At 36.4% G+C, this 17892-nt stretch overlaps 1 protein-coding gene across 1 annotated transcript in view; it reads left to right on the top strand.

Moving 5' to 3' along the window:
* DNAH12 (dynein axonemal heavy chain 12) overlaps nucleotides 1-17892 on the top strand; it is a 222311-nt gene that overhangs the window by 35920 nt on the left and 168499 nt on the right. Inside the window, exon 10 of the mRNA XM_007451772.1 lies at nucleotides 501-596. Coding sequence (XP_007451834.1) covers nucleotides 501-596 — 96 coding nt within the window. The remainder of the gene's footprint in view (nucleotides 1-500; nucleotides 597-17892) is intronic.

Raw genomic sequence — 17892 nt, 5'->3', positions numbered from 1 at the left:
CATGGATCAAACCCAAGAAACTTGAATTCTGTTGTTCAGTCCAAAGGGTGAATGTTAACTGGAGCAGGGTCATAAAGCCAAAATGTAGAGAGAAGAGTTGTTGGCATAAGGAGAAAGTTAAACCAATGGCAAAAGCACGGTAATTTCTAAGAATAGTTTTGAAGAGACTGCAGCTCAGTAGCCTCCTCAAGTGTGCTATGGGCTCAGGATAGATAGTTGTTATTTGACATTCTATTAACCAAAACCTTTTATTGACTGGCTTATCTGTACCTCTAAGTTATTTTACATACCCTATTATCTTTATTTTAAAAGTTTGCATTTAACCTGGTTTGCTTATTAAGTCTATTTTATGTTATTCTGTCTGTTCCTATTAGTGTATGTTAATAGTCTATTAATAATATTTAATTGAATAGGCTACTCCATTCTATGACTATATAAAAAAGCACTTTACCTTTTTAAGAGGGTGTTGCTGAGATTTAAATTAGATTATTAATTTTCAGTTGAAAAATACAATTGGCTCCTTGATGGGACTGCAGTTAAGCTGATAGAGACTTTTCAGGCAGAAGATCATACTTTTGATGAATACACAGAGGTAAGTGTTAATTCTGTTTTTCATTAATGTCTTTGAATTTCTTTTAAAAATTAAGATCTTTTTATTCTAAAAAATAAATGCTTCAGTCTAAGTTAACAGAATTTCTTATTCAAAATGTCATTTTAGTAAACTCATATGTTCATCTAATAATTTCCCTAGTCATTCATTTAACTCATTCATTGATTCAACAAAAATATCTTTCATCACATTCAGAGACATAGCAAGATTTTGGTGATGCAAAAATAAATAATACATAAGCATTATCCTCAAGAGCTTGTGTTTGGCATGGAAGCCAGACATCTAAATAACAACTGTAATATATTGAGATTAGTACTAGAATGGAGATAGGGACAGAGTGTTGTGGAAGCTCACAAGAAGGAATGATTACTTTTGCTTTGGGAAATTGGTGGAGGTTTCTAGAAAAAGTGAAAAGTGGGCTGGACTTTGAAGTAGATGTTTATAGGTGGAGAAGAGAGGAACTGTAACATAAGAAAAGGCCAAAAGTATTTAGAGGTATTCAGAGAACGTCAAATAAACCCCAAATGGCTGAAGAGTAGGTAATTAGGGATACAATATATGGGGTATTTTGTGTTTCCATACAAATTTTAGAATTAATTGTTCTAGTTCTATGAAAAATGCCATTGATGCTTTGGTAGGCTTGCACTGAATATGTAGATTGCCTTGGGAAGTATGGTCATTTTAACAGTATTAATTCTTTTACTTCATGAGCCTGGTATATCTTTCCATTTGTTTGTGTTGATTCAATGTCTTTCATCAATGTCTTATAGTTTTCAGAGTACAGGTCTTTTACATCCTTGGCTAAATTTATTACTAGGTACTTTATTCTTTTTGATGCAGTTGTAAATGGGACTGTTTTCTTAACTTCTTCTGATAGTTCATTATTAACATGTAGAAACAGAACAGATTTCTGTATATTAATTTTGCATCCTGCAACTTCCTTGAATTTATTTATTACTTCTTACACTACTTTGGTGGTGTCTTTAGGATTTTCTATATGGGTTATCCTGTTATCTGCAAACAGTGACAGTTTTACTTCTTCCTTTCCAATTTGGATGCCCTTTATTTCTTTTTCTTGTCTGTTTGCTGTGGCTAGGACTTCCAATACTATGTTGAATAAAAGTGGTCAGAGTGGGCATCCTTGTCTTGCTCCTGATCTTAGAGGAAATGCTTTCAGCTTTTCACCATTGAGTATGACGTTGACTGTGTAATAGCCTTTATTATGTTGAAGTATGTTTCCTCTATACACACTTTTTTGACAGTTGCTATCATAAATGGAATTTGCATTGTGCCAAAAGCTTTTTCTGTACCTATTGAGATGATCAGATGGTTTTTATTTTTCATTCCGTTAATATGGTGTATCACATTGATTGATTATTAACTTAAATCATCCTTGCATCCTTGGGATAAATCCCACTTGATCATGGTATATGATCCTTTTAATGTATTGTTGAATTCAGTTTGATAATATTTTGTTGAGGATTTTTGCATCTATGTTCATCAGTGATATTTGCCTGTAATTTTCTTTTTTTCTGTTGTCTTTTTCTGGTTTTGGTATCAGGGTGATGCTGGCCTCATGTAATGAATTTGGAAGCATTCCTTCCTCTGCAATTTTTGGGAATAGTTTGAGGATAGGTGTTAACTCTTAAGTGTTTTGTAGAATTTACTTACAAATCTGTCTGGTCCTGGACTTTTGTTTGTTGGGAGTTTTTAAATTATTGATTCAATTACTTTACTGGTAATTGGTCTGTTCATACTTTATATTTATCCTATTCAGTCTTGGCAGATTGTACATTTCTCAAAATTTGTCCATTTCTTCTAGGTTGTCCATTTTATTGTCTTATAATTGTTGGTAACAATGCCATGTGATCCTTTGTATTTCTATGAGTCAGTTGTAACTTCTCTCTCATTTCTGATTTTATTTATTTGGGCCCTCTCTCTTTTTTTCTTAATGAGTTTGGCTAAAGGTTTATCAATTTTGTTTATCTTTTCAAAGAACCAACTCTTGTTTTCACTGATCTTTTCTATTAATTTTTAAATCTCTATTTCCACTCTGATATTTATTTCTTTCCTTTTACTAATTTTAGATTTTGTTTTTCTTTTTGTAGTTCCTTTAGCTGTAAGGTTAAATTGCTTATTTGAGGATTTCCTTGTTTCCTGAGGTAGGCTTGTATCACTATAATTTATCTCTCAGAACTGCTTTTGCTGTATCTCATATATATATATATATATATTTTTTTTTTTTAAATTGAAGTATAGTTGATTTACAATGTTGTGTTAGTTTCTGGTGTACAGCAAAGTGATTCAGTTATACATATATATAAATATTCTTTTTCATATTCTTTTCCATTATTGTTTATTGCAGGATATTGAATATAATTCCCTGTGCTGTACAGTAGGACCTTGTTGTTTATCTAATTTATATATAGTAGTTGGCATCTGCTAATCTCAAACTCCCAATTTATCCCCCAACCCCCTTTCCCCTTTGGTAACCATAAGTTTGTTTTCCCTATATATTTTGGATCATTGTGTTTCTATTTTCATTTGTCTCCAGATATTTTTTTATTTCCTCTTTGATTTCTTCAGTGACCCATTGGTTGTTTCATTGTGGTTTTAATTTGTATTTCACTGATGACTAATGATGCTGAACATCTTCTAATGTATTACTTTCCACCCATGTATCTTCTTAAAAATAAAGTGTTCTAGTAATTCTTGTATTTTAAGTTGTGTTTTTTATTCTTATTGTTTAATTATAATGGATTTATTTTATTGGGCTATATTATTTTTGTTTGTTTGTTTTGTTTTTGCTGTACGCGGGCCTCTCACTATCGCAGCCTCTCCCGTTGCAGAGCACAGGCTCTGGACGCGCAGGCTCAGCGGCCATGGCTCACGGGCCCAGCCACTCTGCGGCATGTGGGATCTTCCCGGACCGGGGCACGAACCTGTGTGCCGTGCATTGGCAGGCGTACTCTCAACCACTGCGCCACCAGGGAAGCCCTGGGCTATATTATTATAAAATTCTTATTATTGAGTTTTAAGCTGTCTTTATATATTTTGGCTAAAAGTCTTTTATCTGCAAAATGTTTTGCAGTATTTTCTCCCAGTATGTGCCTTGACTTTTCACTTTTTGTAACCATGTCTTTCAAGGAGCAGGCATTTTAAATTTTATTGAATTCCAGTCTATCAGTTTTTTCTTTTAAGGTTGATTCCTTTTAAGGTCCTATCTATCTTTTTGTTTGCCTACTCCATGGTCACAAAGATTTGTGCCTATATTTTCTTCTAGACGTTTTATAGTTTCAGCTTTTACATTTAGGTCCATTACCCATCATACATAATTTTAACATATGGTGTGGAATATGAGTCATGGTTCGATTTTTTCCATGTGGGTATCAAGCTGTACCAACATCATTGATTGAAAATACCATCATTGGGACTTCCCTGGTTGCGCAGTGGTTAAGAATCCGCCTGCCAATGCAGGGGACATAGGTTTGATCCCTGCTCTGGGAGGATCCCACATGCTAAGGAGCATCTAAGCCCATGTGCCACAACTACTGAAGCCCACGCACCTGGAGCCCATGAGCCACAACTTCTGATCCCACACACTGCAACTACTGAAGCCTGCACTGTCTAGCGCCCACATGCCACTACTACTGAGCCCGTGCGCCATAACTACTGAAGTCCACGCGCCTAGAGCCTGTGCTCCATAACAAGAGAAGCCACCGCACTGAGAAGCCTGCGTACCTCAATGAAGAGTAGCCTCTGCTCGCCACAACTAGAGAAAGCCTGTGTTCAGCAACAAGACCCAACACAGCCAAAATCAAAAAAAAGAAAAAAAGTAAATACCGTCTTTTCCCCATTAAATTATCTTGACATCTTTATTGAAATTCAATTGACTCTATGTTTGTGGGTCTATTTCTGGATTTTATATTCTTTTCCATTGATTTATAGATCTGATGCCAATGCCATAATCTTGATTTCTGCAGTTTTACAGTAAGTTTTAAAATTAGGTATTAATTATAATTCTCTACTTTTTTCTTCTTTTTCAAAATCATTTTGAATACTCTATGTTTTTTGTATTTCCATGTGCATTTCAAAATCAATTTCTATAAAGAAGCCATCTGGGATTTTGATTAGGATTGAACTGAATTTCTTTTTTTTTTGGCTGCACTGCACGGCATGCAGAATCTTAGTTACCCAACCAGGGATCAAAGCCTTGCACCCTGCAGTTGAAGTGTGGAGTCCTAACCACTGGACTGCCAGGGAAGTCCTAGTCATTTATTAACTTTTAGCATTATTAATATAGTTTTATTTCTGTCTGCTATTTTACTTTTTGTTTTCTATATGTCTCATGTCTTTTTTGTTCTTCTATTCTTCCTCTTTTACTGCTTTCTTTTACATTAAATGAATATTTTCTAATGAAGCAATTACATTTCTTTAATGATTTTTTTCAATTTTTAATAAAGTTTTTTTTAGTATTTATTCTAGGGCTTATGAGAGAAGCCTAACTTAAATAGCTTCAGATTTATGCTAGATTAATTCCAGTGAGATATAGAAACATTATTCCTATATAGTTCTATACCCTTTCCCCCTTGTTGTGTATTATTGTTATACATATTACATATATTAATGTTACAAGCCCAACAATACATTGTTATAATTATTACTTTACCATCTGTAGTCATTTCCTTAGCCCAGTACAGCTTTGCCTCCACCTTTCTTCTTTGTACTCTTACGTTTATGTTTAAAATATATTTACATTTCTGTGTGTTAGATGCCCAACAATACATTATTGTACATGTTATTTTATACATTATATATAATATAGATATAATATATATGATGTATATTATACATATTATTTTATACAACTCTTTTTAATATTGGTTAAGAGAAAGAGAGAGAAAAATATGTACTTATACTATCTTTTATACTTACACAATTTGTTTTACTGGTACTCTTTGTTTTTCCTTATGGATTTGAATCACCATCTGGGGTTATTTGCTTTCAACCTGAGGAAGTACCATTAGTATTTCTTATACGACGGGTCTGCTTAAAAAATTCTCTCAGTTTTTGTATATCTGGAAATATCTTTATTTTATCTTGATTTTTGAAAGATAGCTTTTCTGGATTTAGAATTCTTGGTTGACAGTTTTTAACTCTTGCTGATTCAAGATTTTCTCCTTGTCATTGGCTTTCTGTATTTTTACTATCATGTGTCTGTTTCTGAATCTCTTTGTATTTATCTTAAAGTACTTTGAACTACTGGATGTGTAGATTGGTGTTTTTCAATCAGTTTGGGAATCTTTCAGCTATTGTGGTCTTGAATATTTTTTGTGCTTCTTTCTTTCTCTCTTGTGCTTCCTTCTAATGCTCTCATTACACATGCATTGGTCCACTTAATCATGTCCCATATTTAACAGAGGCTCTGGTTTTTTCTTCATTTTTTTTTCTATTTGCTTTTTGGATTGCATAAATTCTATCAATCTACCCTCAAGTTTGCTAATTCTTTCTTCTGTCAGTTCAAATCTACTGTTGAGCCTCTCTAGAGAATTTTCCATTTCAGTTATTGTACTTTTCAACTCCAAAATTTCCATTTAGTTCTTTTTTTTATATAATTTCTAAACCTTTCATCTATCTGATGAGACATAGTCATTGTACCTTCCTTTACTTCTTTAAGCATGATTTCCTTTAATTCTTTGAACGTATTTGTAATGGCAACTTTCAAGTTTTTTTCTGTTAAATTCGATTGTTTTTGTCGTGCTTACAGGCAGTTTCTGTTGCCTGCGTTTTTTAAAACCAGTGTATGGGTCGTACTTTCTTGTTTCTTTGTATGTCTCATAATTTTCTGTTGGAATCTGAACATTTTAGATAATATATTTTAGCAACTCTAGGCTCTGTTCCCCCTTCCAGTTCGTTATTTTTATTTGCTTGTTTATTTGTTTAGTGACTGGGTAGATTATTTTAGTGAAGCCTGTTTCTCTCCCCCACCCTCTGAAGTGTTAAGCCTTTGATGTTGCTCCTCCAGGAGCCACAGCTTTTGGTGTGCCCAAAGTCGTCCTGGGAGGCCATGCTTTCAAATGGCTTTCTTCTCTCTTTCTCTGGCCACACGTAGCTGTTAGTTTTCACTTTTTGTTGGCTAATTGCTGTATTGTTTTCAACAATGCCATGGAAGTATAAATTGCTCTACTGATTAATCAAATTCAGACTCCCTTGAAAGAGCAGTTCCCAGGGTCAGTGTTTGATAGTTATTCTACCCTAGGAGGGCTTCTACCAGCAGTCTTCTTCCCTGGCTCTCTCCCTCAAGCTAGCCAGTCTGTGATTTAGCCCAAATCTTCACCAATTCCCTGAATCTTCCTCACAGTTGCTCCCTACCACAACCTCCAGTGTTTTTGAGGGCACACTTAGGCTTGAACTTTTCCATGGTCTATTGCAAATGAAGTTAATTCCTTTGGGAAAAGATTAAGAGGTATCTATTTTATGACCTGCTTCCCCTTCACTTCCAGGCAAAATCTCTGAGCCAAGGCCCTGGAGCTGGGAATGGGGATAGTGACATGCTTCTCTCAGTGACAATCCCACTGAAGGGGTTGAACCCTCAGTGGAGTGGAGAGCCATAAGCTGAGGTTTTCCTGTCTTTCTTCTGCTATGGAACCACCATCTTACGAGCCAGGGAAAGTATGATTGATGTCTCAGTATTCTCAGTGGTACCATGACCAAGGTAGACCCTCCCTTCCATGAGTGGTATCTGGGTGGAACAAGGGAGTCCCCACCTTCTAATTGTATTCACCAAGAACGTAGCTTTATCAACAGCTATTTAAGCCCTCCAGCTGGAACCCTGTGGAAAGATAGCCCTGTGTTCTTGAGTACACTTATCTGGAGTGGAGTATCAACCTTGCTGAGCTGGGAACACGGAGGGAGGGAGCAATCCAGGTTCAAATACCACAGATTCTCACTTTTCTTACCAAATATTCATAGATTTTCGTGAATAGATGTTTCTTCATTTTCTGTATACTCTTATGCCCATTTTCAGAGGCTTTAAATTAAATGCTTGTTTTTAAAATAATTTTCACCAGTTTCACTGGGGAGCAGGTCCACAGAGCTCCTCATGTTGCCATGCTGGAAGTGTTTTCTGGGTTTCTTTCTGTAATTTAAAAAATCTGGCTTCTTTTAAGGTTTTCTCTTTTTTGTTGCTTCTCAGCTATTTGATTGTGAAGTGCTTTTATATTGTTTCTTTTTTATTTCTTTTGTTTGAGAAGAAATACTGTTGAGATTCTTAGGTCTTTTTAGTTCTTATCAAACTTGGAAAATATTCAGACATTATTACTTCAATTTTTTTTGTTTGCCTCCTTCCCCCAATTCTGGAATTCCAATTTCATGTATATTGGACTGATATTATTCCAGAGGTTACTGAAGTTCTGTTCAGAGTTTTCAGTTTCTTCTCTCTATACTTCATTTTGGATAGTTCTTTTCCATCATTTTAAGTACACTAAGGGCTTTCCTGGTGGTGCAGTGGTTAAGAATCCACCTGCCAATGCAGGGGACACAGGTTCAAGCCCTGGTCCAGGAAGATCCCACATGCCGTGGAGCAACTCAGTCCGTGTGCCATAACTACTGACCCTGCGTTCTAGAGCCCTCGAGCCACAAATACTGAGCCCTCGAGCCACAAATACTGAAGCCTGCACGCCTAGGGCCCGTGCTCTGCAACAAGAGAAGCCACTACAATGAGAAGCCCACTCACCGCAACGAAAAGTAGCCCCTGCTTGCCGCAACTAGAGAAAGCCCGTGCACAGCAATGAAGACCCAACGCAGCCAAAACTAATAAATCAAAATAAATAAATAATTAATTAAATACATTTATCCTTTCTTCTCTGGTGTTAAACTGCTGTTACTCATATTAAGTAACATTTTCGTTTCAGATATTGTATTTTCCCAATTTTTTGTAAATATTATTTTTGCCTTACTATGTTCATTTTTTATTTTACATTCTTGAACATAATAGAGCATATTTCTAATAGGTTACAGGGAGGCTGGTCTGTATCATTTCAATCCATCATATAGTGCTTTTCCATTTTCCCCCAACATTTTTGTGTTCTATAAGTCTTGTACTTGTTTCATAAAATATAATTGCTAAGTTTTCTATTTTTTGAAGATGTTATACATGGAATTGTTTTCTTAATTTCATTTTTGTATTGTTGATTGCTAATGTCTAGAAATACAATTGATTTTTGTATATTGGTCTTATATCCTGCAAACTTGTTGAACTTTATTAATCTTCATAGTTTTATGTGTATGTGTGTATATTGTTTAGGGTTTTCTATATATAATATGTCATTTGCAAGTAGAGATTGTCTTATTTCTTCCTTTTTAATATGGATGCCTCATTTTTGTTTTCTGTTTAATTACCCTGGCTAGTACCCCTGGTATAATGTTGAGTAGAAGTAGTGAGAGTAGATACCCTTTTTGTTCTTTTTTTTTTTTTTTTGCTGTACTTGGGCCTCTCACTGTTGTGGCCTCTCCCATTGTGGAGCACAGGCTCCGGACACGCAGGCTCAGCGGCCATGGCTCTCGGGCCCAGCCGCTCCGCGGCATGTGGGATCTTCGCGGACTGGGGCATGAACCCGTGTCCTCTGCATCGGCAGGCGTACTCTCAACCACTGCGCCACCAGGGAAGCCCCCGTTTTTGTTCTTGATCTTAGAGGGAAAACATTATTTTTTAAACCATTAAATATAATATTAGTTGTAGATTTTTCCTAGATACTCTTTATCAAGCTGAGGACGTTGGCTACTATTCCTGGTTTGTTAAGTGCTATTACCACAAAAGAGTGATAGACTTTGTTAAATGCTTATTTTAAAAAAAATTAATTTTATTTATTTTTTTATACAGCAGGTTGTTATTAGTCATCCATTTTATACACATCAGTGTGAACATGTCAATCCCAGTCTCCCAATTCATCATACCACCACCACCACCACCTGCCGCTTTCTCCCCTTGGTGTCCATTCATTTGTTCTCTACTTCTGTGTCTCAATTTCTGCCCTGCAAACCAGTTCATCTGTACCATTTTTCCAGGTTCCACATACATGCGTTAATATACGATACTTGTTTTTCTCTTTATGACTTACTTCACTCTGTATGACAGTCTCTAGGTCCATCCACGTCTCTACAAATGACCGAATTTCATTCCTTTTTATGGCTAAGTTATATTCCATTGTATATATGTACCACATCTTCATTATCCATTCATCTGTTGATGGGCATTTAGGCTGCTTCCATGACCTGGCTATTGTAAATAGTGCTGCAATGAACATTGGGATGCATGTGACTTTTTGAATTATGGTTTCTCAGGGTATATGCCCAGTAGTGGGGTTGCTGGGTCATATGGAAATTCTATTTTTAGTTTTTTAAGGAACCTCCATACTGTTCTCCATAGTGGCTGTATCAACTTACATTCCCACCAACAGTGTAAGAGGGTTCCCTTTTCTCCACACCCTCTCCAGCATCAGATTTTCTGATGATGCCCATTCTAACTGGTGTGAGGTGATACCTCATTGTAGTTTTGATTTGCATTTCTCTAATAATTAATGATGTTGAGAAGCTTGTCATGTGCCTCTTGGCCATCTGTATGTCTTCTTTGGAGAAATGTCTATTTAGATCTTCTGCCCATTTTTTGATTGGGTTGTTTGTTTTTTTAATATTGAGCTGCATGAGCTAATTTTGGAGATTAATCCTTTGTCAGTTGCTTCATTTGCAAATATTTTCTCCCATTCTGAGGGTTGTCTTTTGGTCTTGTTTATGGTTTCCTTTGCTGTGCAAAAGCTTTTAAGTTTCATTAGGTCCCATTTGTTTATTTTTGTTTTTATTTCCATTACTCTAGGAGGTGGATCAAAAAAGATCTTGCTGTGATTTATGTCAAAGAGTGTTCTTCCTATGTTTTCCTCTAAGAGTTTTATGGTGTCCAGTCTTACATTTAGGTCTTGAATCCATTTTGAGTTTATTTTTGTATATGGTGTTAGGGAGTGTTCTAATTCCATTCTTTTACGTGTAGCTGTCCAGTTTTCCCAGCACCACTTATTGAAGAGACTGTCTTTTCTCTATTGTATGTCCTTGCCTCCTTTGTCATAGATTAGTTGACCATAGGTGCATAGGTTTATCTCTGGACTTTCTATCCTGTTCCATTGATCTATATTTCTGTTTTTGTGCAAGTACCATATTGTCTTGATTACTGGAGCTTTGTTGTGTAGTCTGAAGTCAGGGAGTCTGATTCCTCCAGCTCCGTTTTTTTCCCTCAAGACTGCTTTGGCTATTCGGGGTCTTTTGTGTCTCCATACAAATTTTAAGATTTTTTGTTCTAGTTCTGTAAAAAATGCCATTGGTAATTTGATAGGGCTTGCATTGAATCTGTAGATTGCTTTGGGTAGTATAGTCATTTTCACAATACTGATTCTTCCAATCCAAGAACATGGTATATCTCTCCATCTGTTGGTATCATCTTTAATTTCTTTCATCAGTGTCTTATAGTTTTCTGCATACAGGTCTTTTGTCTCCCTAGGTAGGTTTATTCCTAGGTATTTTATTCTTTTTGTTGCAATGGTAAATGGGAGTGTTTCCTTAATTTCTCTTTCAGATTTTTCATCATTAGTGTATAGGAATGCAAGAGATTTCTATGCATTAATTTTGTATCCTGCAACTTGACCAAATTCATTGATTAGCTCTAGTAGTTTTCTGGTGACATCTTTAGGATTCTCTACGTATAGTATCATGTCATCTGCAAACAGTGACAGTTTTACCTCTCCTTTTCCAATTTGTCTTCGTTTTATTTCATTTTCTTCTCTGATTGCCATGGCTAGGACTTCCAAAACTATGTTGAATAAAGCAGTGAGAGTGGACATCCTTGTCTTGTTCCTGATCTTAGAGGAAATGCTTTCAGTTTTTCACCATTGAGAATGATTTTTGTTGTGGGTTTGTCATATATGGCCTTTATTATGTTGAGGTAAGTTCCCTCTATGCCCACTTTCTGGAAGGTTTTTATCATAAATGGTGTTGAATTTTGTCAGAAGCTTTTTCTGCATCTATTGAGATGATCAGATGGTTTTTATTCTTCAATTTGTTAATATGGTGTATCACATTGATTGATTTGCATATAGTGAAGAATCCTTGCATCCCTGGGATAAACCCCACTTGATCATGGTGTATGATCCTTTTGATGTGTTACTGGATTCTGTTTGCTAGTATTTTGTTCAGGATTTTTGCATCTATATTCATCAGTGATATTGGTCTGTAATTTTCTTTTTTTTATAGTATCTTTGTCTGGTTTTGGTATCAGGGTGATGGTGGCCTCATAGAATGAGTTTGGGGTGTTCCTTCCTCTGCAGTTTTTTGGAAGAGTTTGAGAAAGATGGGTGTTAGCTCTTCTCTAAATGTTCGATAGAATTCACCTGTGAAGCCATCTGGTGCTGGACTTTTGTTTGTTGGAAGATTTTTAATCACAGTTTCAATTTTATTACTTGTGATTGGTCTGTTCATATTTTCTATTTATTCCTGGTTCAGTCTTGGAGGGTTTACCTTTCTAGGAATTTGTCCATTTCTTCCAGGTTGTCCATTTTATTAGCATAGAGCTGCTTGTAGTAGTCTCTTAGGATGCTTTATATTTATGCCGTGTCTGTTGTAACTTCCTCTTTTTCATTTCTAATTTTATTGATCTGAGTCCTCTCCCTCTTTTTCTTGATGAGTCTGGCTAAAGGTTTATCAATTTTGTTCATCGTCTCAAATACCCAGTTTTTAGTTTTATTGATCTTTGCTATTGTTTTCTTTGTTTCTATTTCATTTATTTCTGCTCTGATCTTTATGATTTCTTTCCTTCTGCTAACTTTGGGTTTTATTTGTTCTTCTTTTCTAGTTCCTTTAGGTGTAAGGTTACATTGCTTATTTGAGATGTTCCTTGAGGTAGGGTGTATAGCTATAAAATTCCCTCTTAGAACTGCTTTTGCTGCATCCCATAGGTTTTGGATCGTCATGTTTTCATTGTCATTGTCTCTAGGTAATTTTTGATTTCCTCTGATTTCTTCAGTGATCTCTTGGTTATTTAGTAATGTATTATTTAGCCTCCATGTGTCTGTGTTTTTAACGTTTTTTCCCCTGTAATTGATTTCTAATTTCATAGCTTTGTGGTCAGAAAAGTTGCTTGGTATGATTTCAATTTTCTTAAACTTACTGAAGCTTGATTTGTGACCCAAGATGTGATGTATCCTGGAGAATGTTCCATGTGCACTTGAGAAGAAAGTGTAATCTGCTGTTTTTGGATAGAATGTCCTATAAACATCAACTAAATCTATGTGGTCTATTGTGTCATTTAAAAGCTTGTGTTTCCATATTAATTTTCTGTCTGGATTATCTGTCCATTGTTGTAAGTGAGGTGTTAAAGTCCCCCACTATTACTGTGTTACTTTCGATTTCCTCTTTTATAGTTCTTAGCAGTTGCCTTATGTAATGAGGTGCTCCTATATTGGGTGCATATATATTTATAATTGTTATATCTCCTTCTTGGATTGATCCCTTGATCATTATGTAGTGTCCTTCCTTGTCTCTTGTAACATTCTTTATTTTAAAGTCTATTTTATCTGATATGAGTTTTGCTACTCCAGCATTCTTTTGATTTCCATTTGCATGGAATATCTTTTTCCATCCCCTCACTTTCAGTCTGTATGTGTCCCTAGGTCTGAAATGGGTCTCTTTTAGACAGCATATATATGGGTCTTGTTTTTGTTTCCATCAGCAAGCCTGTGTCTTTTGGTTGGAGCACTTAATCCATTCACATTTAAGGTAATTATCGACATGTATGTTACTATTACCATTTTATTAATTGTTTTGGGTTTGTTTTTGTAGGTCCTTTTCTTCTTTTGTGTTTTCCACTTAGACACGTTCCTTTAGCATTTGTTGTAGAGCTAGTTTGGTGGTGCTGAATTCTCTTAGCTTTTCATTGTCTGTAAAGCTTTTGATTTCTCTGTTGAATCTGAATGAGATCCTTGCTGGGTACGGTAATCTTGGTTGTAGGTTCTTCCCTTTTATCTCTCTAAATATTTCCTGCCACTCCTTTCTGGCCTGTAGAATTTCTGCTGAGAAATCAGCTGTTAACCTTATGGGAGTTCCCTTGTATGTTATTTGTCATCTTTCCCTTGCTGCTTTCAATGATTTTTCTTTGTCTTTAATTTTTGCCAATTTGATTACTATGTGTCTTGGCATGTTTCTCTTTGGGTTTATCCTGTGTGGGACTCTCTGCCCTTGCTGGACTTGGGTGGCTATTTCCTTTCCCATGTTAGGGAAGTTTTTGACTATAATCTCTTCAAATATTTTCTGGGGTCCTTTCTCTCTGTCTTCTCCTTCTGGGACCCCTATAATACGAATGTTGTTGTGTTTAATGTTGTCCCAAAGGTCTCTTAGGCTGTCTTCATTTCTTTTCATTCTTTTTTCTTTATTCTGTTCTGCAGCAGTGAATTCCACCATTTTGTCTTCTAGGTCACTTATCTGTTCTTCTGCCTCAGTTATTCTGCTATTGATTCCTTCTAGTGTAGTTTTTATTTCAGTTATTGTATTGTTCAGCTCTGTTTGCTTGTTCTTTAATTCTTCTAGGTCTTTGTTAAACATTTCTTGCATCTTCTCGATCTTTGCCTGCATTCTTTTTCCGAGGTCCTGGATCATCTTCACTATCATTATACTGAATTCTTTTTTCTGGAAGGTTTCCTATCTCCACTTCATTTAGTTGTTTTTCTGGGGTTTTATCTTGTTCCTTCATCTGGTACATAGCCCTCTGCCTTGTCATCTTGTCTTTCTTTCTGTGAATGTGGTTTTTGTTCCACAGGCTTGTGGATTGTAGTTCTTCTTGCTTCTGCTGTCTGCCCTCTGGTGGATGAGGCTATCGAAGAGGCTTCTGCAAGTTTCCTGATGGGAGGGACTGGTGGTGGGTAGAGCTGGCTGTTGGTCTGGTGGACAGAGCTCAGTAAAACTTTAATCTGCTTGTCTGCTGATGGGTCGGGCTGGCTTCCCTCCCTGTTGGTTGTTTGGCCTGAGGTGACCCAACACTGGAGCCTACCCAGGCTCTTTGGTGGGGCTAATGGCAGACTCTGGGAGGGCTTTTGCCAAGGAGTGCTTCCCAGAACTTTTGCTGCCAGTGTCCTTGTCCTCACGCTGAGACACAGCCACCCCCTGCCTCTGCAGGAAACCCTCCAACACTGGCAGGTAGGTCTGGTCCAGTCTCCTATGGGGTCACTCCTCCTTCCCCTTGGGTCTTGATGAGCAGCTACTTTGTGTGTTCACTCCAAGAGTCGAGTCTCTGTTTCCCCCAGTCCTGTCAAAGTCCTGCAATCAAATCCCATTAGCATTCAAAGTCTGATTCTCTAGGAATTCCTCCTCCCATTGCCAGACCCCCAAGTTGGGAAGCCTGACGTGGGGCTCAGAACCTCCATTCCAGTGGGTGGACTTCTGTGGTATAATTGTTCTCCAGTTTGTGAGTCACCCACCCAGAGGTTATGGGATTTGATTTTATTGTGATTGCGCCCCTCCTACCATCTCATTTGGCTTCTCCTTTGTCTTTGGATTTGGGGTATCTATTTTGGTGAGTTCCAGTGTCTTCCTGTCGATGATTGTTCAGCAGTTAGTTGTGATTCTGGTGTTCCTGCAAGAGGGAGTGAGAGCATGTCCTTCTATTCTGCCGTCTTGAACCAATCTCATTAAATGCTTTTTCTGTATCTATGAGATGATTGTATGTTTTTTCTAATTTGCATACTTTATACCTTATTTGGTTTTTGTGTGTTTATAAAAATACATAATGGATTCATAAATGCACTATTACTTTCATGAAATCAGTGATGGTATATTCTCTTTCATTTGTATTTTACCATATATCTCAATACAATACTCTTCAGAGAATAGGCACAATAAATATTCTATGAACTAACAGCTAAATTTTTTGATCCTGGCCATAACTTTTAGCATCTGGAAACCCTAAATCTCTAGGCTGGGAACGTGTTTCATTGGGTTTCACAGTGACTCTCTTCTTAGGCCTAGTATTTTGCTGTGAAATTTTCTAGAATTTTATAATTTCTGGATGGTTTATGTAACTATATAAAAATTTACTTTTAGGTTTAGTGATCTACCCCTGGACTTTTTGTCAATTATGACATAGTATAGTTGTGAATAGTATGCCTATTTGGGTGAAATAAAAAATTATGAACTACACATATATGTAGAGGAAATGATATGATGCTTGGGATTTTTGTAAAAATAAAACAGAAGGGGAGTGGTTAGAGGTATAGAGAAAACAAGATTGGCCATGAATTCATAATGGTTGAAGCTGGAAAATAGGTACATTTTACCTACTTTTGTATGTTTAAAATATTACATTAAATAGTGTAATATAATACAAAAATCATGTAAAGCATATATGCACAGATTTATAGGTATTATAACTTAATAACTACCTAGATTATGAGTTAGAATTTTGCATTATTCCAGAAGCCACCCATGTGCCTCTTTCCAACCATAATCTTCCCCCTTCTTTATTGGGAACTATTATCCTGACATTTCTTGCTGTTCTTTATAGTTACCACCTATGTATGCATTCTTAAATAATATAGTTTAGTTTTGCCCATGGTAAGTTTATATGAAAGATATCATATTACATGTATTTTTTGTGTTTTTATTCTTTCGTCATTATGAAATTCATCCATATTTTGCATATGGTCCTAGTTTATTATAGCATAGCACTCCAATATATGAATATGCCATCAATTCTACTGTAAATGTACATTTGTGTTGTTTCCAGTTGCAATGTTTTCTTTGATTCAGCCCATTTTATTTTCCATATCCGTTAATTACATCCCTGAAAAACTGGATGATGGCCTTTGAGAATGAGAAAACATCTTTTCTCCCTTCTCAGGTGCCATCAGCTCTATCAACTCTCTATCTGGTATATTTTTAACCAAAACCCAAGACTACTGAGTATGGTCTTTAAACTAACTAATTAATATCCTCATTTCCTTTAAACATTGAAAATTTTAAGCCCAATCCACTAAATACTGGAGACTGTAAAAGTAGGGTAGACTTGGGCTTCCCTGGTGGCGCAGTGGTTGGGAGTCCGCCTGCCGACACAGACGACACGGGTTCGTGCCCCGGTCCGGGAGGATCCCACATGCCGCGGAGCGGCTGGGCCCGTGAGCCATGGCCGCTGAGCCTGCACGTCCGGAGCCTGTGCTTAGCAACGGGAGAGGCCACAACAGTGAGAGGCCCGCGTACCGCAAAAAATAAATAAATAAAAAAATAGGGTAGACTTGAGAGAGAGGGAAATGAAGAAAAAGTCTCCTTAAGGAAGAATAAAAGGAGTATGAGGCCTTTTGGTGGAGGGTGGAGATGAGGTGAGGAGGAAGGTAGAGGCAACATTAAAGATGGATTGTGAGGGACTTCCCTGATGGTCCAGTGGTTAAGACTCCTGCTTCCAGTGCAGGGTGTGTGGGTTCAATCCCTGGTCAGGGAACTAAGATCCCACATGCCATGCGACATGGCCAAAAAATTTTTTAAAAAAAAGAAAAAGAAAAAGGAATAAAAAAAAATGGATTGTGAAATTAAGTCAAAGTTACCCAAAGTTGGTAGATATGTTTCACTTTCCATAAAACTTATCGCAACATAGCTTGCCAGGTTTTGTTCCATACTACTTTGCTCAATTTAAAAATATTATCCCAGTGTCTGGGTATTAGGAATTTGTATAAATTCCAATATCTTGGAATGTTGGTAACAGCAGGGCACAATGTTTCTCTCCTGGATTATTTTGACCCAAACCAAAAAATTTCTTTTATTTATTTTCCTGAAGATTGAATTAGAATTTTCAGTGAGGCATCAGTAATGGCACAAGCAAGTATTGATATTAGTCAGCTACACAAATTGTCACATGATACAGGTTTGTTTTTAAACCAAGAGATGAGTTGGCTTTGATGATAATTTTTTTTAATAGTTACTGAGGGAAATTTCACTTTGTGTCATGTCCAGATATTGATGCTATAAATGTCATCATATTGGATATTTACTGGTAGATTTGTCAATTCCTTAATGAAAGGACAGGTGAAAAAAGATTTGTGCGATAATGGAAAAAATATTAGTCACTTAGCAAAAAGCAATGAATTTATATTTATATCATATAATTAAGAATTTCACCATAATACTGTACTATAAAATCACAGCTGAATTTAAAAATTCTAAGCATTTTTGTTTTAAATCCTTTTTTTTAAGTTTGTAGGGAA

This window comes from Lipotes vexillifer, unplaced genomic scaffold, assembly GCF_000442215.2.
Source record: "Lipotes vexillifer unplaced genomic scaffold, Lipotes_vexillifer_v1.1 scaffold521, whole genome shotgun sequence".
NCBI classification, from domain to species: Eukaryota; Metazoa; Chordata; class Mammalia; order Artiodactyla; family Lipotidae; genus Lipotes; species Lipotes vexillifer.
This window is presented reverse-complemented; position numbering and strand designations above follow the sequence as displayed.